Source organism: Pundamilia nyererei, unplaced genomic scaffold (assembly GCF_000239375.1).
Source record: "Pundamilia nyererei isolate P.nyererei 1_Seehausen unplaced genomic scaffold, PunNye1.0 scaffold00014, whole genome shotgun sequence".
Classification (NCBI taxonomy): domain Eukaryota; kingdom Metazoa; phylum Chordata; class Actinopteri; order Cichliformes; family Cichlidae; genus Pundamilia; species Pundamilia nyererei.
The window spans coordinates 4,061,909-4,082,135 of NW_005187415.1; the positions used below are offsets into that span (position 1 = coordinate 4,061,909).

At 40.0% G+C, this 20,227-nt stretch overlaps 1 protein-coding gene across 12 annotated transcripts in view; it reads left to right on the forward strand.

Annotated features, from left to right (window-relative positions):
* Positions 1-18,873, forward strand: part of nrcama (neuronal cell adhesion molecule a) — a 67,034-nt gene extending 48,161 nt beyond the window's left edge. For 2 of the 12 annotated variants that reach the window (XM_005725206.1, XM_005725205.1), the window contains exons 2-32: positions 857-1,037; positions 1,500-1,517; positions 1,794-1,899; positions 2,042-2,235; positions 2,367-2,489; positions 2,675-2,845; positions 3,611-3,667; positions 4,435-4,546; positions 4,678-4,862; positions 5,118-5,249; positions 5,383-5,526; positions 5,651-5,762; positions 5,855-6,021; positions 6,130-6,277; positions 6,358-6,482; positions 6,759-6,788; positions 8,292-8,393; positions 8,543-8,740; positions 8,827-8,897; positions 8,994-9,219; positions 9,515-9,630; positions 10,656-10,863; positions 11,227-11,349; positions 11,474-11,650; positions 11,841-11,873; positions 12,399-12,464; positions 13,210-13,332; positions 13,473-13,628; positions 15,186-15,317; positions 15,409-15,487; positions 16,841-18,873. In XM_005725206.1, coding sequence (XP_005725263.1) covers positions 944-1,037; positions 1,500-1,517; positions 1,794-1,899; positions 2,042-2,235; positions 2,367-2,489; positions 2,675-2,845; positions 3,611-3,667; positions 4,435-4,546; positions 4,678-4,862; positions 5,118-5,249; positions 5,383-5,526; positions 5,651-5,762; positions 5,855-6,021; positions 6,130-6,277; positions 6,358-6,482; positions 6,759-6,788; positions 8,292-8,393; positions 8,543-8,740; positions 8,827-8,897; positions 8,994-9,219; positions 9,515-9,630; positions 10,656-10,863; positions 11,227-11,349; positions 11,474-11,650; positions 11,841-11,873; positions 12,399-12,464; positions 13,210-13,332; positions 13,473-13,628; positions 15,186-15,317; positions 15,409-15,487; positions 16,841-17,075 — 3,963 coding nt within the window. In that variant the 5' untranslated portion in view covers positions 857-943 and the 3' untranslated portion in view covers positions 17,076-18,873. Of the gene's footprint in view, positions 1-851; positions 1,038-1,499; positions 1,518-1,793; positions 1,900-2,041; positions 2,236-2,366; positions 2,490-2,674; positions 2,846-3,610; positions 3,668-4,434; positions 4,547-4,677; positions 4,863-5,117; positions 5,250-5,382; positions 5,527-5,650; positions 5,763-5,854; positions 6,022-6,129; positions 6,278-6,357; positions 6,483-6,758; positions 6,789-8,291; positions 8,394-8,542; positions 8,741-8,826; positions 8,898-8,993; positions 9,220-9,514; positions 9,631-10,655; positions 10,864-11,226; positions 11,350-11,473; positions 11,651-11,840; positions 11,874-12,398; positions 12,465-13,209; positions 13,333-13,472; positions 13,629-15,185; positions 15,318-15,408; positions 15,488-16,840 lie in introns of all 12 variants that reach the window. The other 10 variants (XM_005725204.1, XM_005725215.1, XM_005725208.1 and 7 more) reach the window with 9 other exon arrangements.
* The last annotated feature ends 1,354 nt before the right edge of the window (positions 18,874-20,227 follow it).

A 20,227-nucleotide genomic window follows, 5' to 3' on the forward strand; every position in this document is an offset into this window, starting at 1 on the left:
TTTGTTTAGAACTACGCAACAGTAGCCGAGGCTCATGTTTCATGTGTAACTTGATATATATGACACACTGGCAACGATGGTGCTTCTAATGTGATATGTATTTGCATGCATGTGCCAATCTGTGTGAGGCTATATCTGCAGCAGAGCTGCGATCGTTCCAGCCCAGTGCACTCACATGCCATATGTTTACAGGCACACACGTGGTAGGAGGGACATCTCAGCAGTGCACATGCTATGTTTGAGTGGCTATTTTGTCTGGAGGTCAATAAGATGTGACTGCAGCTAGCGCCAAATAAGTCAACACAAACTGCCCAAGCATATTAGTCTGTGTCTGCTTTTTGGAATATAGCACCCAGATGATTAATTCTGACAGCACCTACACTCAGAAGCTCATTGTGCCGGGCCAGTCTATCTCGCTGGCATTTTCATCAGAAGAGAAAGTAAACAAAATGAAGAAGGACAGATGCATGCACACTGCTAAAGTTGTTTAAGTTGCAAGGATGGGAATCCGGTTTGTTTGGACTTCTCCTGCCAGTGTCTTTACATTGAACGAATGATAGCCTATGCATGACTATGAGTCACTTGCCAAGCATGACTCTAGATACCCAACTTTGGAAATAACCTCACAGAAAAACTAAAGTAAACTTTCCATTGTAGTACAGAGTAAATATTCAGCTCTATTTACCTGTAGTTCATTTGAATGGATGGAGTCATGCTCACATTATTTAACCATATTTGTATACATCTGAGGATAGTGCGTGTGCACTTGATTCTGAAATCTTTTATGCCATTAAAATTGCTGAGACAAATCTCAGTAAGTTTTTCTTAGTATTTTTTATTCCTCTGTGTAGTGCAGATTCAGACTTCTTCACGCTGTCTACAACCTTCACCTCTGTTGGACCTAGGGGAAAAGGTTTGCACCGTGCCACTGACACACCTGAGCATGGACAGGAATAGGAAGTGGGTGCCAGTCTTCGGAGCTGTGCTGCTGACACTCCTAAGTCACATGACTTCAGCACTTGAAGTGCCTCTTGATCGTAAGCGTTGCCTTTACATGCTCTGTGATTGTCAGACTTGATGTTACGCTTGTATAATTCTTTTCAAACTAATGGAATTTCAGCGAAATACTTTCATATTGTGGGATAAAGTGAAGATATTTTACCTCATGAAAATGTAGCAATAATCTATTTCTATTCTATCTATTCTATTTCAACTTTGCATGTTTCAGCATGGTGTTTTGCAATGAGATTTTAAGGATTTCTGTTTATCTTGATATCACACAATCTGTTTGAACCGTTGAACGTCTTCATCTACTTTTCTAGCATTTATTGCACCTGCCTTTCTAAACACCCTCCCCTCAAAAAGTGTGCAGGCTCAGTCAAATGCTTAAAAGTACCTGAATCTATTTCACCTGAACCTGTTGTTTAGTCCTTGCAAAAACTAACACCTTTCCTCAATATTCTATTACTGTGGTGTGGCATGTCATGGTGGACAAAAAGCTAAAGTACTGGAAGGATGTAAGTTTCCCCAAACACTGGTGTGGTTTCTGGTGTGGAGTTTTTTAATATTTTGGCGAATGATGTGCATGCACTTATTTCAACACTGTAAAAAGTGGTGCTTTGTAGATGTGATGGTAAGCTGCATGGAGTGTTTCATCTATAAATGTCTTGATTGTCGCTGCTTGTTGCATGCTGCTTGTACATCCTCTGTTTGAACACATTCAGCATTATTCAGCACATTCGGGTTTTGTTGTGCTGTGTATCTAAACTACGCTTCTTTTGGGGTTTCTTCAGTGCCACAGCCCCCTACTATAATATTACAGTCCCCAAAGGATTACATCTTTGATCCACGCGAGAACATTGTCATCCACTGTGAAGCCAAGGGGAAGCCTCATCCCAGGTGAGAGAGTCCCTGCGATGCCTAATGAATGATTTAGTGTCAAATTAGTAATTCAAATTTGCCTGACACATGAATAAATGTGCCATAACATCTTCTTCTGCTCCATGTGTTTCCTTCATGGCTCTATACTTCTTGGTTCTAGCTTCTCCTGGACAAGAAATGGGACTCACTTTGATGTGGAGAAAGACTCCAAAGTTTTAATGAAGCCCGGTTCAGGAACTCTGGTCATTGATATCAGCAGCGAAAGGGCTGAAGCTTATGAGGGAACTTACCAATGCATAGCTAACAATGAGCATGGCACTGCCATATCTGACAGCATTGTCATCAGGCAGTCCAGTAAGTCTTCTCTTTGTATTTAAATGCATAAGCTCTAAAAGCTTGGGCTTTAAAAGTGACGACTAGTTGAGTACAAATAAATATTATCCACTCTGCATTAACCTCTTGGTGTTGATGTTTGTGACTCACAGGGTCCCCCTTATGGTCAAAGGAGAGAAATGAGGCCATCATGGTGCAGAAGGGGGTCTCCCTTGTGCTGCAATGTCGACCCCCTGCTGGGCTGCCCCCTCCTGTCATCTTCTGGATGGATAATAGTGAGTCGTGTGTACATATTTGCAGACATATAAGGTGCAATGACTAAAGAATTTCACCTTCACCAACAAAAGATTGGGTCAATCCTTTCTGACCCATCTCATTTCTGAATGTAGTTGATAAAACAATCTTGTGAGCTAATGGAAGCTTTTTGCATTGTTAAGTTGCTTGTCTCTCACCCTCCCAGACTTTCAGAAGCTACCACTGGATAAACGAGTGTCCCAGGCCCTGAATGGAGACTTGTACTTTTCCAATGTTCTCCCAGAAGACACCAGGAGTGACTACATTTGTTACGCTCGCTTTCCTCATACACAAACCATCCAGCAGAAACAGCCGATTTCAGTCACTGTCCTGGACAGTAAGTCAAAACTGGTTTAAATAAGCAATGGATTTCTCCTTAAAGAAGCCAAAAACTCAATTACTTAAATTAAAAAAGTACCTTTTTCTGAATTTCTCACAATATTTTCTACTGAGCCAAGCTTAAGTCAGCTCAGCATAGATTTCCTTATATGGTCATCTCACATGAAAAGGCAAAGTTTACAAACACTTTCTGTTTGTGGAAGCCAGATTAGGGGCATCCAATCAGAAAAACGTAGGCTTTTTAATAGGAAGGAACTAAAACGACTTGTTTCAAATAGAAGAGGAACTGAAGGGTTTTTAAAACCATGCAAAGCATCTCAAATGGAATCCTAAACTATGAAGCTGTGCAGCTATAAATAACTATGGAGCTAAAAAGGTCTGGTCTAAGCTTGCACAAGTCATTTCCAGCATTTCACATTTGAAAACTTTCAGTTTTTATTGTAAACTGAATATTAGTATTTTCTCCTTTGTCAGACACCCTTTTACTTTACAACTTCCTTACTTCACTCTTGCAAAACTGTTGTAGATAAATGTTAGTTTAAGTTTGTCTCCCCTGAGCTCTGTAAGGGCTTTGATTTTATAATGTCCTTATCTCAGTCTCACTAATAATAATTGTGTAATTATTTTTATTTTATTTATTTGTTGTTGTTGTTTTTTTCAATTATGGCTTTGGGTGACACACATACTTTGCTTTACAATGTAAACTAGGAAATGCATTGCATTTCCTAGTTTTGCATGCTTATGATTCTCTGTTATATTACAGTGGAAACTATGAATGAGACTCTGGCTGCTTTATACAATATCACTGATTTCTATAGTGGTGAGTGCTGGTTTATACCCATTCAGCCCCCTTCAGTGTGAACCCGGCCCTGTTTTTACTGCCCTGCATAACCATATCTGACTTACACACTCACTCACCTTTAACTTGGCCTCAATCCCCTCCTCTGTAAGTAACACTTGCCCTTCCTCAGGTTTCTCCTACTTCATTCAAATTAAACGTTAATCAGTACAAACAAGATACAAAGTGTGATACGAGGTAAAATGCAACTCTATCAATTAATTGTTACTGACAGTTTGTGGCCTTTAAGTAATTATCTATAGTCACAAATTAAAGAACATTATTATGTTAACATAATTTTTTATGTAACATTGTTCGTCTCCACCTTGTGAAACTTGATATGGATAATTTGCCATTTTCTGACCTTTCCTGCAAATTCTGGTCCTTTGGTATTTGAACCCTGTATCAAAACATGCTGGCACTGTTCTCTTGACCAAGGCTGGAGTCAGTCCAGCTGTGCATTTATATGCATGGGTTGTTTATTTAAACAAATGCTCAGGTCTTTCAAAGACATCCCCTTTGCTCTGGTATTGTCTTTATGCTGTAAGTAAAGACTTTCTTTTACATTCTACTGAACCATCTCTCCTGTCCACAATTTGTTTTTCATCAACACTACATTTGCCTCTTCCTTTGCCCTTTGAAAATGTAAATCATCCCTTAGGTTTCTGCTCTGTTTTATAAGAAAAGCAGTGTTAAAGTATAATGTTTTGGTCTGTTGCTGATATGGTCTTGTGCTCTGACCTGTTCAGGCAGCCCAGAGGGCGAGCGTCGTCCTGGTTTTATGCTGCCTCTCGGCACCACCAGCACCAAGATGGTTCTGAGAGGGCAGACTCTGGAGCTAGAATGCATCGCTGAGGGCTTGTAAGTTGGCATATGCAGTAACTACTCTAAGGGTTTATGTTTACTCAAATTAGTGCCGCAGTGTCTGAAAGAGAAGAAAAACTAACTGACTGGAAGAGTTGTTTGCTGTAATCTCTTTTCTTCTGTGATAGGCCGACTCCAGATATCTCGTGGCAGAAAGAAGGAGGAGAGCTACCAAGCAACAGAGTGTCCTACCAGAACTTCAAGAAAACACTGAAGATTTCTGATGTGAATGAAAATGATGCTGGCAACTTCCGCTGCGTAGCCACAAATAACTTGGGCACTGTACACCATACCATCAAGGTCACTGTCAAAGGTAGGCAGATCAGCTCAGTCATGTTACTGATGCCCTTAAATTTGTTTTACAGTATTACCATATTTTATTCTGAACCCCAATTTTTATTCATAAATGCATTCTAATGCAAGCAGATAAATACACATTTGAATCTTCCATTTATAGAAACAACCAGTGTCTTCTCTCCTATATTACGTTGAAAGCTAAAGAAAGATTTATAGTGATAGCTTGTCAAGAATTTCACTGAGCATTTTCAGTCTTGTTCATTATCCCCAGCGGCTCCTTTCTGGGTCAGCATTCCCAGGAACCTGATCCTCGCCCCTAATGAAACTGGCGTGTTGACTTGTCGAGTCAATGGAGAACCCAAACCAAGGATAGACTGGTTTGTCAATGGAATTCCCATAGAGAGTAAGAAAAATTAGATCACTTCTAATTTAAAGCAGACAAAATAGTAAACTTGATTAGCTGGGGACTGAATTCTCAGTTCCAGCTCATTTTCAATTAAAAATGATGATGTAGAGATCATCTTGCCATGTGCTAGACACTCCTGAGGACCCCAGCCGCAAGGTGGAAGACGACACTGTGATTCTCAGCAACGTGCAGTCAGGGTCCAGCTCTGTCTACCAGTGTAATGCTTCCAATGAATTCGGCTACCTCCTGGCGAATGCTTTTGTCAGTGTTCTTGGTGAGTTAAAACATATTTATTTCATATTAGAACTGCCCCATACAAATCTTTAGTTAGAAACGATTTGGAAAATGGCCATATTAATGAGTTTTACCAAGCATCTTCTCCTTTTTTTCCTTTAAAGCTGAACCACCAAGGGTCCTCACTCCACCTAACCAAGTGTACCAGGTCATCACCAACAGCCCTGCATTACTACACTGTGCTTCCTTTGGCTCGCCTATTCCAACCATCACATGGTAACTGTCAGCTCATTTGAAATATTATTAGATTTCAAAGCTAAGATGCACTGTACTGTACTTGAGCCGCCTTGGTTGCCATTTCTATGCAGGTTCAAAGACAGTCAGATCAGCATTAAGAATACTGACCCATATGTAATCCATGAGAATGGTACTCTGGAAATAAATGTAGCCCAGCCGCTAAATAGCGGAAAGTACACCTGCATTGCCACAAACAACCTTGGGATCAAGGAGAACCATGTCTTTCTGGAGGTTAAAGGTCAGTATAGTCTAATCACAACTCAGACAGTGACATTGGTGGTTCAAATCTTCTTTGTCAGTGGGTATTAGGTTATCAGCGGTGACATAATGGTTATCCATTTTGCAGAGCCCACTCGTATCCTGAAGCAGCCAGAGTACAAGGTGGTGCAGAGAGGAATGAGCGCTATCTTTGAGTGTAAAGTCAAGCATGACCCTTCCCTAATCCCCACCATGACCTGGCTCAAAGACAGAGGAGAGTTGCCTGATGATGAGAGGTACGCCCAACCATCGAGACTGCACTTATTCTGTTGACTCTGTAGAAATACCTGATGTTATTTCTTGTTAATACTTTCAGGTTCGAGGTGGACACCGATAGTCTGACCATCAGAGACGTGACTGATGATGATAAGGGGACTTATACTTGCATCATGAACACCACCCTCGATCAGGACTCAGCCAGTGCCATGCTGACTGTTGTCGGTACGTTCTCACCTTAATTTATTAACGTAGTTATCATTTAGCTCTAACACAGATCCAGAGTCTTTTTTGCTTTCCTGCTTCTATTGTTTGATTTCCCCCCCCCAATTATAACCCCTTTTGGTTCCTTAATTGCACTGAAACATTAGTTTTTAGTCCTCAAGCTTTAGTTACATTCCTAAAATAACATTACCATTGAGATCTTTCTGCTGTTTCTTAAATGTCTGTCCCTAACTTCTAACCCTCTTCTTGCACTTTGCTCCTGCTTTTCGCTGTCAGAGGCGACTCCTACTCCTGCAATTGTCTACGGTAAACAATGTCCACATTGTCGCAATTTGTAGCTTCCATTAGCTTAACTCATTGTGTGTGTCCTTTGGCTACTTCCTTTCATGGTGTACATTACTTTTATACTACTTGAATTTTGGCAGTCTGCTGTCTCAAATCAAACACACAAGTAATTAAAGTTGCCTTTGCAGTGTTTCACCTGCTGCTGTCATGCTAGCTACTGCATTTTATGTACTTTTGCAAAGTGTAGTGCGTTTAACAATATGGAAGACATCATTTTAACACACACGAACACTAAATTCTGATGACACATCGTATGTAATGTGAGGTTTTACCTGCAACACCTGAACAAATCTGGTGCTGTTCGCTAACTAGCAGTAGTATCATCATCAGTGTTGTCAGGTTGGTCACAGTCAACTGCTAAAACTGTACAAAATAGTACAAAATAATACTATTTTCAAGTTAATTAAGTAATTAAACTGTAACAATCATAGCTTAACGGATGGGCCAGTCTGAACAAAACTTTGCAAAAACTTTTGTCACACATACAGCGCTGCTTAACATCTATTTGGTTTGTTTTTTAAAGATTTATTAAAAATCCCAGTTCTTGATTCTTTTTTTTTCTTTTTTTGGGTATTCAGCGTATGTTGCCCGTGTACAGAACCACCCATAGTGCAGGCTTTTGCTAGTAACTTTTGATGAGCTGGTGTTGATGATACAAAGCTAGTCCTGGTGATGAAGATCACACAGGTTTTGGTCAAGATCATTAATTAAAAGTTGTTTTTTATTTAATATATGAATGGAAATGCCCTCTTTTTTATGATATTACACAGTTTCATTTGGTCTAGTACTTAGTTTTTGAATATATGTTTAATGTTTTTTCAGTTTGTATATACACACATCACAGAGCTTATATGCAACATATATATTTGCATAAATGAGACACATTTTGACATGTTTTACTCAATTATATAAAAATGCATTATTTTAAAAGTGCCTGTCATAAAAAATGATAAAGTTGCAAAAACTGTCACAAAAATTTGGATATAACAGTCCTAATTTTTGCCAATAATGTGCAGCGTTCGGCTATTTGACTGTGATTGACCCATTAACCTTTTGACCCTCAGGTCTGATTATTTCTGGTCAATTTTGTCTTAACACTTGCCATAAACTTTAAATCCCACCATACTTGCATAGAATGCATGTGAGAGTTTTAAAAGTTTTTCATCACTGTTAATGATCGGTACATTTGCACCCACGTTTTCAATATTTGGACCTCTCCTCAGGACTGTGTGAGTGCATACAAACTGTTGACTGACATTCATGTTTTTTAAATAAGAAAAACACAGTTAATGATGTAATCCGGCTAACAAATGTTGGTGTTAACCTCACTAGCTACCCATCAAAATACCTGCTGTACATTTCATTTACTGCTGTTATGTTTTTAATTGTGGAAAGGTGTTGTATTGGTGCCAAATTTTATATGGAAACAGAAGCAAGGTACTAAATTTCTTATTGCATTCACAGAGAAACCTGACCCTCCGACTGACCTGGAGCTGACAGACCAAACAGAGAAGAGTGTCCAGCTCACCTGGACCCCAGGAGATGAAAACAACAGTCCTATAGAGAGTATGAAATTCTCAGTGCTGGAGCAGTTTGCTCAGACTGTACTATCGGCAGACATGATTTAACCTACAGTAATTATGACCTGTACAAATGAAAACAAAGTTTCTGCTGTTAAAAACATTCGTGACATCTGAATCTTTTATCTTCTCCAGAATTTCTGATCCAGTATGAGGATCTTCTCCACCAGCCAGGAGTTTGGACAAACCTGACAGAGGTTCCTGGTACTAGCACCACAGCACAGCTGCACCTCTCTCCATACGTTTACTACTCCTTCAGAGCGCTGGCTAAAAATCGTGTCGGCTATAGTGAGCCGAGCCAGTCCTCACGTCAATATAGGACCAACCCTGCAGGTAAAAGTCACTGAAAATAGAAATATGTTAATCATCTCAACACAAAAATAAGTTCAGACTGAACCAGGATTCTTTGGTTTTCTCAGCTCCTGATGAAAACCCATCAGGTGTTCACGGAGTAGGAACCGAGCCAGGCAACTTGGTCATCTCCTGGACAGTGAGATGGTTTTAATTATATTTCAGATTGATTTGAGCCTAAATGTATTGTATAGATGGAATATGCAAGCACTAATTAACATTACTCTATGTGTAGCCACTCACAGGACTCCAGTCCAATGGGCCCGGTCTGGAATATAAAGTGCAGTGGAGACAGAAGGATGTTGAGAAGGAGTGGTCAGCACAGAATGTGGCCAATGTATCCCAGTGGGTTGTGTCTGGAACTCCTACATATGTGCCCTATGAAATCAAAGTTCAAGCTTTCAACGATTATGGTGTTGGGCCTGAACCTGAAGTGGCGTTTGGATACTCTGGAGAAGACTGTAAGTGAATTCTGTGGAAATACGTTTCTTTTCGGTATTAGATCAGAACTATGGAAGATAGAAAAAGATAAAGCAGACTGGGAAGTTTGAGAATGAGCATCTGTTGTTTAAGGTTTCAATAACAGGCGCTGTAACCCTTGTCATTTTGTTTTATAGTATTGGTCAAGTCATAAATAAGTCTAGTTATGTGACATACTATAAAACCTTACTGTGTTTACTATTACAAGACCACGATCCATCACCACAGTGTTTTCAAACTGGTTCAACTTAATATTTCATATTCTCTGTTTTGCAGTGCCTTTGTCTGCTCCAGAGAGTGTGCAGGTCATGGTTCATAACAGCACACTGGCAGAAGTACACTGGGAGCCCATATCACCGCCCTCTGTCAGAGGAAAACTACAGGGATACAAGGTATTGTCTTATGCCACATTTCCCCCTCCATCACAGAGATGTCAAAGTAGATGTCCCAATCTTATGACATTAATGTCACTTATAAATACAACCAACTCTATAGATACTATGAAAATAGTCCTTCTTGAGTAGTTGGGTCCCAGTTTCCCTTGAGAAGTACCTTAATTGTTTTGTGGCATAGATTCAACAAGGTGCTGGAAACATTCGTCTGCTGCCCATTTTTCAGCTGCACAACCAGCTCAAAGTATGCCAAGAACATTTTCCCTACAACATTACACCACCTCTAACAGCCTGAACCTTTTATACAAGCCAAGATGGAGTCATGCTTTCATGTTGTTCACACCAAATTTCAAGCTTCAGGGTTCTGTTTTAGCTGAGAGGACTGGCACCAATTGTGGTCTTCTGCTGCTGTGCTTTCAGAAATGGTCTTCTGCAAACCTTGGTTGTAACAAGTGGTTATTTTTAAGTTCTTGTTGCTCTCCCACCAAAGCAAAACCAAAACAGTCTGGCTATTCTTCTTTGACCTCTAGAATCAACAGGCATTTTTTCCCCGAGAACTGCCGCTTACTAGATATTTTCTTGTTTTCCTTTTATTGCTATATGATTTCTTTAAAATCATTTTTTGTATATTCTAAGAAGTAGTTGATCCCAGCAGATTAGCAGCATCTGGCACCAACATCCATTCTGATGCTAGGTTTGAACTTCAGCAGGTCATCTTGACCATGTCTACATGGCTAACCCTACGAAGGTGCTGGCATGTGATTGGCTGCTTAGATATTTGCATTAACAAGCAGTTGAAAAGGTGTATCTAACAAAGTGACTGGTGAGCGTATGTCTGAATGAGTGTAGTATTGGAAGTAAGGAAAAAGAAAGAAAAAAGTTACTTTGAGCTTTGAAGGAGAGCCAAAAAGCTTTTCTCTGTTTTTTTTTTTACTGAGCATCACTTTAATTCTCCTGTTTTGTGTTGGGGAACCTGGTTACAACACCACAATGATTCATTTAACTCTTGGTGTGTTTTTCTCCAGGTATACTACAGGCGAAAGCATGGTTTGCATGAGACAGAAGAGGAGACTGATCAGGAAATGCAAGTTTTGACTTTCAGTGGAAACCGAAGTGAGGGACGATTGCCAGGCCTCCAGCCTTACAGTGTCTATAGTCTCTCCATCAGAGTCCTTAATAACAAAGGAGAAGGGCCTTCTAGCCAAAGCAAGACATTTGAGACACCTGAGGGAGGTGTGTATGTCTTTCGGTCCAAAGAAGAATTTAAAAAAAACTTGTACTGTAACAGGATGCCAAGTTCCTCCAAATTTTAAATGGATCACCACACTTTGAATGTTGCTATACTACAATATCTTAAATGTACATATTAATACAAAATATATATTTTACCTGCTGCTAGTAGCACTGTTTGTACTAGTAAGACAGCCTACCAAATACAAGGGCACACAGAGCCAACATCCAATTAAAGCCTTAACAGTCATACAGGTTCATGTACTCCTTAGCCACTATTATATGACCTTCAAATATAAAATATTTGTATCCTACAAATGCTCATGTAGCCAACAGACTCAGAGTTAATTCTGGTTTTGTTTTCAGTCCCAGGGCCTCCTTCTTTTCTCAGTGTAATCAACCCTGGTTTGGACTCTCTCACTCTGGAATGGGGCCCACCAATTAACAACAATGGACGTCTCACTGGATACATTCTGAAATACCAACCAGGTAGGATTTGCAGTCCCCTTCAACTTTAAGCATCGGCACAGTATTATGCAGCATTTTTGCTTTTTCCTTTCAACTTCCATCTTCGCATTTTCCAATTGTTGGCTGTTTCTTGCCGTGTCTGCAGTCAACAATACCAGCGAACTGGGACCAGTCCAGGTCATGACCTTTCTAGCCAACGAGACCACCATTACTCTGAGTAACCTGAACTCCAGCATGCTCTACAAGTTTTACTTAAGCGCAAAGACAAACAAGGGCGAAGGCCCCATCATCACAGAGGAGGCTTTCACAGTCATGCATACAAGTGAGTCCTGTGTCCAAGAACTTGAAGTTTAAGTTTTTAACTTAAGGTGAACCAAATAAAAGCTCAATAGGAAGAAAACGTTTTAAAGCAGCCTAACCATAGCCACAGTGCAGTGACAGATGTCAGGAATTCTGTAAAAATGACAACCCTGAGGAGGTTCTGTCTCTTTCTCTTTCTCTCTTCCTTGAAGCTCGTACTCGTCCCACTGTAGAGGCAGGCAAAGGTAACCCAAGTTTGCCACTGGAAGTATCTGCATGCTAATTACATTAATAGATATTAGAAACGAAAACAGCCCTAGCATAGATGTCATGTTTATTGTACTTTTCCCTGCATGTTAAGGTAATCCAACAATTGTGAGAAACCATGCTTGTGTCCTGTTCTGTAAGAATAGGTCGGTTTTACACAGTCACACAGTGTGAAATATAGGATTTCTATGTTGTAAAATGATATTTTCTTTCATCTTTTAGTATGTCTCTTCTTTAAATGAGCAGATTCCTTTTGCATGATGGTTTGAATTCCAGCGCTAACATTTATGCTATAAACTGACTGTTTTTATAAACAAAGTAGAAATTTATTTGCTGCAGAGTTGCTCATTTTTCTTTGTGTAGATACAGAGCTGGATCAGGTGCTTCATTTTAGCTTTCAGTATTAAGAAGCGTTGCCACGTTTTAACTCTCCGTGTCAGTACTGTATGCTCTTTGTTGTGATGCTTATGTATTTTGTCTCACTCTTTTCCGTGTTCTTTCAGGCCCCACAGAGCCCCCTCACCCAACTTCCCCCATCACTCAGTCTCTGCATTCCCCGTTTCACAAGGGTACAAGCACTCCCTGTGTCCCTTACTCCCTCCCCCACTATCTCCCCATGAACTCAGTCCTGCAGAAATGATCCATCTTAGTAATTTTAGCTTAGCGACTTTACTCAAATGTGATTTCGTGATGGTAATGAACTAGCTTATCACTGATTGGTTTAATATCCACTGTGGTGGTGTACAGAGGCAAAACTGCCACAAGGTCACAAAAAAGTAATTAAAAAAAAAAGCTCAGAAAATATTGCTAGTAATATTAACCACCTGATTGGTGTTTTATTGAGATGGACATTTTTGTAGCAGCTAACCTGACCTGTTTTTAATAATGTAACAGGAGCTTAGAATTGCACAGCGTTGTTACTTATTTTGTAATTCTTTTCTTGATTTTATTTTGTAACGTTAAAGCTACAGTACTTTGTAGACTTTTAACTTTAAGTTTCCAAAGATAAATGTTCACTTTATATATTGAGCCAAAACATAACAACAATGGCCTTTTTTAAAGCTTGCCTGTGGTCCACTTTACCACATGTGGTGGAAAAAACTACCAAAGACACCAGCTGTTTAATACACGCTGGCAAATTGTTCTGGAGATGTTCATAGATGTAAACATTGATATAATTTTACTTGTTTTACTGGATTTATTCTAGATTAATGTAATTTAGTAAGTTGAAAATGTAGGCGTCTTCAAAAAATGTGTACTTTTTATGTTTTATATTAGCAAAAAACACATTTTCTCTCTCTCTTCGGTGCCCAGCGCCTCCTGTGGGTCGTGCTTTTGGCACAGTTAACACTTCTGTATCAGAGGACAGTGCAGTGATCAGTTGGGAATACTTTGGACACCATAAGAATGTATATGTGGAGTATATTGTTGAGAACAGTAAGGCTTTCTCTTGTATTTCAAAGCATCAGTGCATGTCTTGACTTGCTTACAACTGACTAGATCTGATTTTTCAAAATTAGCATTTATCCCAGTATCAGATTCCTGAATCTAATTCCTTTCCACTGCCTCGATTCCAGGTAAAGAGGAGTGGAAAAAGGAGTTTGCAAACGGTTCACACTCACATACAATAAAAGGTTTAAAGCCGGGAACTTCCTATAGGGTGAAAGTGATAGCTAAAGATGCAGCCGACCTGACAGTCCACAGCACAGACGAAATGTTGGTTACGGTGCCAGGTGAGGCAGCATGCCTCGACATAGATGGTTTTTGTTTTCAGTGCCTGCTTCATCTTTTTTTTTCCTTCATCATCAGATTTAGTTTGTTACACTCAGACATGAATGTACGGTAGTTAGTTAGCGTACAAGCATGTCAGGAGTTGCCATCAGTAGCCTCTGGTCTAATGCATGTCATTTAAAGTCGTCACCGCAATGCCCATTATTACCTTTGTAACTCTTTTAATTTTGTTGTGTTAGTGCCTACATGCATTGAGGATCAGAACTGCTGAAATAAAAAAATTAACAAAGACAGAAACACGTGACTCTGTAAAACAAAATAATACCCCCCACACCCATATTTCTTTGCCCTTTTTCAGGCACTTTTAGCTTCTTCATCTTGCAAATGAGTGACTATCCAGTTTAACTGAACACCTCATTTTTCCAGTAATCTTCACCAACCTAAAAAATTAGACCTCTAAGGTGCACACTTTGCACACAACGACAGCAACCTAGTTTCAATACTAAAACAACAATGTCGAAAAAAAAATCGAAAAACAGAAATAATTTAGTCTGGCTAAATAAATAGGAAAATGTAAAGGTAAGTATATATGAAATTAATACAACTGAAAGTAGATAGAAGCAGAAAATTTATAGAAAAGTAAATACATACAGAAGTAAACACATCTTACTGTGATCCACAAGGTCTCTGCTTGTGGATTATATGGTCACGCTGTCTGACAACCACCCAGCAACAGAAAAAAAACATCACAGAACAAACAATATTGTTGCAAGAGCATGTATCAATGCATTAATATTGTGTGTATTTGTGTTTTGCATTCTTTTTCATGCATTAAAGACAATTTTGATAAGGAGAGATCATTTGGAAGAACTGAATGTGATTTACTGAGATACAGAATTCAATTAAGCTACTTGGTGATTAGACTCTGATAACCTGTCATAGCAGGACAGAATCTCAGCGGTGATAAGACTTAGGACAAGACCCACCGTAGTGTAAATGCTGGTGGTGGTGAAGATGAAGATGAAGGCTTGGATGAGACGGATTGCACGAAAGCAGATTGAAAGAAGAGTGCTGAGATTTGAAGTATGCAAAATAGAGGCCAATTGGCTCTGTTCTGTGGGGTGGGGAAAGAAAATGATTGGACTAGAGTAATGATGTCAGCGTTGTCAGTTTGACACCGTAGGAAAGTGGAAGTGATATAAAGAATAGGCTAGCAGTTTGAGCACTGACAGCAGTAGTGATCACAGATCTTCCTTATTGAACATCACCATAAGCGTCATAATAATTTATTTAAAGTCATTTATTTATTCCCCAATTTTTTTTTTAAATTTTGGCTATTTTGGTCCTCCATATAAATCGTCATATTAACCCATTTCACAGTTCCATCCTGTGTTTACAGCTTCTGTTAATCTCAGTGTTGCTCAGCATGAAGAGGACAGTTTCACTGTTATAGGAGCCTAGAAGTACATTTTGAGCTGACACTTAATGTTTATTTTATTTCTGTGAACTTCTCCCCACCCGTTTTTCTTTCTTTCTTTCCTCTTTCTTTCTTTCTCCAGCTGTAGCCAGCCGGCAGGTAGACATCGCTACCCAGGGCTGGTTTATTGGACTGATGTGTGCCATCGCTCTCCTCATCTTGGTGCTTCTAATAGTGTGTTTCATCAAGAGAAACAAGGGTGGCAAATATCCAGGTAAACCACACATTATCTGTGTGCATTATGAGTCCAAGCCTGTAGTCGGGAATGCGCAGAAATTTAAATTAATTGCTGTTGAAACTGACAGTGAAAGAAAAAGAAGACGCTCACCAAGACCCAGAGATCCAACCCATGAAGGAGGATGATGGGACATTTGGAGAGTACAGGTGAGAGACGTTCTTCAGTCAGAGAAGCATGGTTAAAATAGGACCAGAGCAGTGTATGAGCGTTCTCTTTGTGTTGGTCCATTGTGTCCTGACTGGGCTGTTTGTATATGTAGAACATTTTACCAGGCTGCAGAAACACTCCCCCCTCCAGACTCGATTACCAAACACTCCACAGAGGCAAGGCGAAATCCAAACTACTCTGCTTTGACTCTTACATTTACCAACTCACCTGCACATTGCCCATCTCATATAAAAAAAGCTTTTTCATATTATACAATATGTAAATTTTAACAAGTTGTTTCATCTCTGACCTCTTAAATTATATACTAACTGCTCTTAAAACAAATGAGATCTTGCATGCTTCGACTAGCAGAGCTGAAAGCGCTGTCTGTTTCCAAAAAAAGCTCACAAAAAATAGACACTCACCGTGGCTCATGAATTGCTTTTCATGTGTCCTTCCACTTTTATCTTTCTGTTTTGTTTTTCGGGGGGAGGGGTTTAGGTCGATGGAGAGGTAAGACAAGATGCGATAAAAGCAGCATGCAATTCAAGCAACCTATAAAACCTCCTTGAGTTTCTGATTAAAGAGAAAATGAAGGCAGAGACTACTGTGTCATGATGCTCATTATAGTACCAGCATTAACACTCCAGATTTACCATTTAATATTACTGCTTTAACTGCTTCTAGCTCCCTTCATTTTATTGTTTTAATAATGATAAAGTCTTTAATATCTCCATTAAGTGCTAAAGTACTTGTATGATCCTCACTGTAGCTGCCATAGTATTGAATAAAACTCAGTGTGTTAATACAGGTGGAGCGTGACAAAATGGTTTAAATGATGCTGTTTGCATTTTGGATTCCTGCATGTAAAGCGAAAGCATATTGACTGAAAAGGTTTCAGAAATTGCATTCGGATGCAGGTACATTGCAAAGGACTGAACGGCACGTATTTGCAAACTCCTCTTGCAGCGCTGCACCCGGACTTGAACCACCACAGCACTAACACCCTAAATGATATTTAACTGAGCTGCTCCACTGTACAATAACAGTACCACAACGTGTAATGTATCACTTACCCCATGATTTTGCTCATTTTAAGTTTTGAGTTTAAAAAAGTAATCACTTGTGGATGTATTTGCACACTTGAAGTGAGCTTCATCAAAATGTGTACCAAAGATGGCATAAAGTTGCAGTGATATTGTCACTGTGGTAAGCTATGCTTGTGCAGTGGAAAAGCCAGACTGCTTATGTGCTTGAAGAGCCTGTTTTCTTTCTAAAAGGTTATGAGAAGTGCAGAAGACGTTCTGCAAGCTGCACGAGTTCTTTCTCAGCCATCTTCCTACTCCTTACAGTGACACTGAGGACCACAAGCCGCTGAAGGGTAGCCGGACGCCGTCCAACGGGACGGTGCGGCGTGACGAGAGCGACGACAGTCTGGTGGATTACGGTGAAGGTGGGGACGGGCAGTTCAACGAGGACGGCTCCTTCATCGGCCAGTACAGCGGCAAGAAAGAAAAAGACACGCATGAAGGCAACGAGAGCTCGGAGGCCCCGTCGCCTGTCAACGCCATGAATTCATTTGTCTAACAAAGGGCCACGGCCTGGCTGCAACGCTTGCTTCAGCCACTCCCTTGTCACCCTGGCAAATGTGACCATCTCTGTGGTGACAGCTGCTAAGGTGACAGTTGTTGTGGACACCTACCTTAACCCCTTGGTGGTTCTCACTCCGGTGGCCATGGCTAACTGTCACCAAGACTGCTGACACGACCTCATCCCCACACCTGCCAGCCCCGGTCACACTGTGACCTCCACTCATCAAGACGCACTCAACATGGCAAAGACCGGCTCCACATCACCCATAACCATTGAAAGAAGGTGTGAAATGAGGGAAGGAGAGAGCAAACAATACAGAAAAGCAAAAGGAATGTACCCGAAGGGGTTTTTACCACTCAGACTGAGCACGAATCTTTTAAGTGTGTTAGTGCCATTTGATATCCTTTGCAAAATATACAAGATATGAAATATCAAAAAAGATATATTTTATCAAGCTACAGTACATAACCAGAAGGCAGGCAAAAAAAAATGCATCCAATCCCATTCATAAACATGTGCATGGAGTAAATTGTGATCCTAATAAGCGTTTTACCACACTCGTGTCAGTTGTTGCAGAGGTAAGCTGCGTGTTGAAACTGTATACCATGCACGCCTACAAGCAGCTGGGTATGTCTTTTATTGTTTCTTTTTTTTTTTATCAGTCAGAAAGTGTCAAATCACGTATGATATATAGAGGGAAAAAAAGACAGCAGTGTCTTTGCAGAGACTGCTGTGAAATGTGTGACTCCAAGTAGAAGCTAGCATAGGTTTTTGACCTTTTTTGTACATATGTGGTAGAAGAAGAAGAAAGCTATATTTTAAGGACAGGTATGTCTATTTGCGGTCATTAAAAACCTGGCTAGACATTAGATAAGCTCAGCTTTCAGCCACTTATCACACCAGCCAGCTAGCCAGACCTCCCACACTTAACTGCAGTCGGCCTCCCATTCTTTTCTTTTTTGCAGTCTTTTGTGTTTTTCCCAAGCCTGCGCTTCTTCTCACTGATCTCTTAAGTGGTGATTGATCCAGTGTCATTGCCAGGTGCTTCCACCTCGAGTTGTGGCCCCTGCGCAGGCCTCTGTTTTACGTGGACAGAGCTAACCGCTACCCCAGCACTGCTTCCAATAGCATTCCTTCTTGCATATGTGCTGTGCGTACTGTGCTGCAAATATGTCGCATTTAGAGAAAGGTTCACTGAGAGATGGTGCAGCGGTGTCTGGATGTTTGGATGTTAATGATTGAGAAGCTCTCAGCACGGTTTCTAGTGCCTTTGTAGTGAACGGCAACCTGATTCATAGTTACATCCTTCCTTCATACATGAGACAGACCAGAGCTCAGAGCAGTTCAAGAAGTCTACAGCTGCGATGCATTCAGAATACCACCCGACCTTACCTTAATAACAGCTTTAAAAGCTACGCGAGTGTTCAACACCGCAAAAAAATGCGCTTCAGGATTTCGCTGATAATAAAGTTGTTCATAGGGGAACATTAAAACTAAGACCATTTTATCAGCTGTAATGCCACTAAATATTGTATGTGGGCTAGTTATTTAGAAAAATAGCCTCTTTCATTTTGGAGTCCAGGGTTCCTACACAGTGCTATAAACGTGACTTGATTTGAACAATTTTGATGTTACACAGTGGCGTTTGTTGTGAGGGATCGCTTCCACCTATAGATTGCTATGCCCTTGTTGACAATCATATTATCCAGCTACCATCAGCTCACAGTGTATACGCATCATATAATCATACCATCCAGCTATGAACACTCGATAATAAAATGGGAAAAATGTGTCATGTGTCCATTTCAAACTTCTCCCAACCTGTTGGGAGCACTAAACAACTGCCAACCTTCTCACCAGGTAACCGCCAGTGGGAACCGGACTCAACATCTGGAATAGACTTACATTTGCTGGTAGCGCTTAGAAACGACGCGGTCATAAAAATGATACTGAATGTGAAAACAGGTGTATCTGTTCATGTGAAAATATTGCTTGTTTCACTCCAAATGGTAAAACACACTGGTGACTTCGGTTTATGCATTCAACCCTTATGCTGTATGTCGTCTCAGTCTGAGCGCAGTGAGTTTTATATTACTGTAAAATGAATGAAGCTTAAGTGTGAATGTCCGGGTGCACGAGAGTGAGCGTGTGCACCACATGCATGCTACCGCGTTGCAGCGTGCCCAATGTATGCCGTTGCTTTCTGTTTCCATTGGTACCAGTCTATAATTCCAATGTGTGTCAAGCAGTCTGCTCCCACTCTCAACAGGACATGCAAAACTTTCTTTCCTTTCCTTTTCTTTTTCAGAGAACATTTCCATGTGTTGGGTTTATCATAACTTGCATCAAGTTTTTAGGTTGCAACGTGTCAGCTTTCCACGTGTAGATATTTCTGTTGCATTTTTGTAAATAATACTTTGAATTGAGCACGTTGAGGTCGAAGGTGAGAGCTAGACCTCAGTCAGTTCAGTGTGAGATGGGACTATTTACAGTTATCATTCTTTTTCATTTGGTGTGAAGTTATTTTATATTTTAACCCGTCAGGTGACTTTGCAAATGTTTAGCCGATCAGGTATCAAAGGAGATTATTTAACTTGTGACTGAGCTCTTGTGACACCTGTATTGTTTCTGTTTTAGACAGTTCATGCACATTTTCTGTATTTTTTACAAATAAAAAAAAAAAAAAAGGCACACAGTTAAATAGGCTATATCATTTAAAATAAACACATGCATCTATTTTGGGACAACACCGTGTGGGTGGATGTAGCTTGCACAAGAACTATTGTCCTAAACTAGACATCAGTTAAAAATGATATCCTTTTAAAGCGTGTGCATCCAAAAAGAAGACAAAAAACCCCACAATTAATATTAATTGGGAGCATATGGAAATATGGTCAGCATGGATTTATAACCGAACTGGCAAATTGGAGTGTGAATACACCAGAAACGATGTTCTAGTTACTGGTTAACATACAGTAGGATACACAGTATATGATATGACATTCTGGTTAATGTTAACGCTACATGAGAAGCATGAATGGCTGTCAAAATGGTTTACTCTACGATATAATATTGCAAAATATTTTGTATTTTAAATGAAGTTTAAAAAAAATGAAATAAATGTTGGTTTCAGGATTCCACAACTG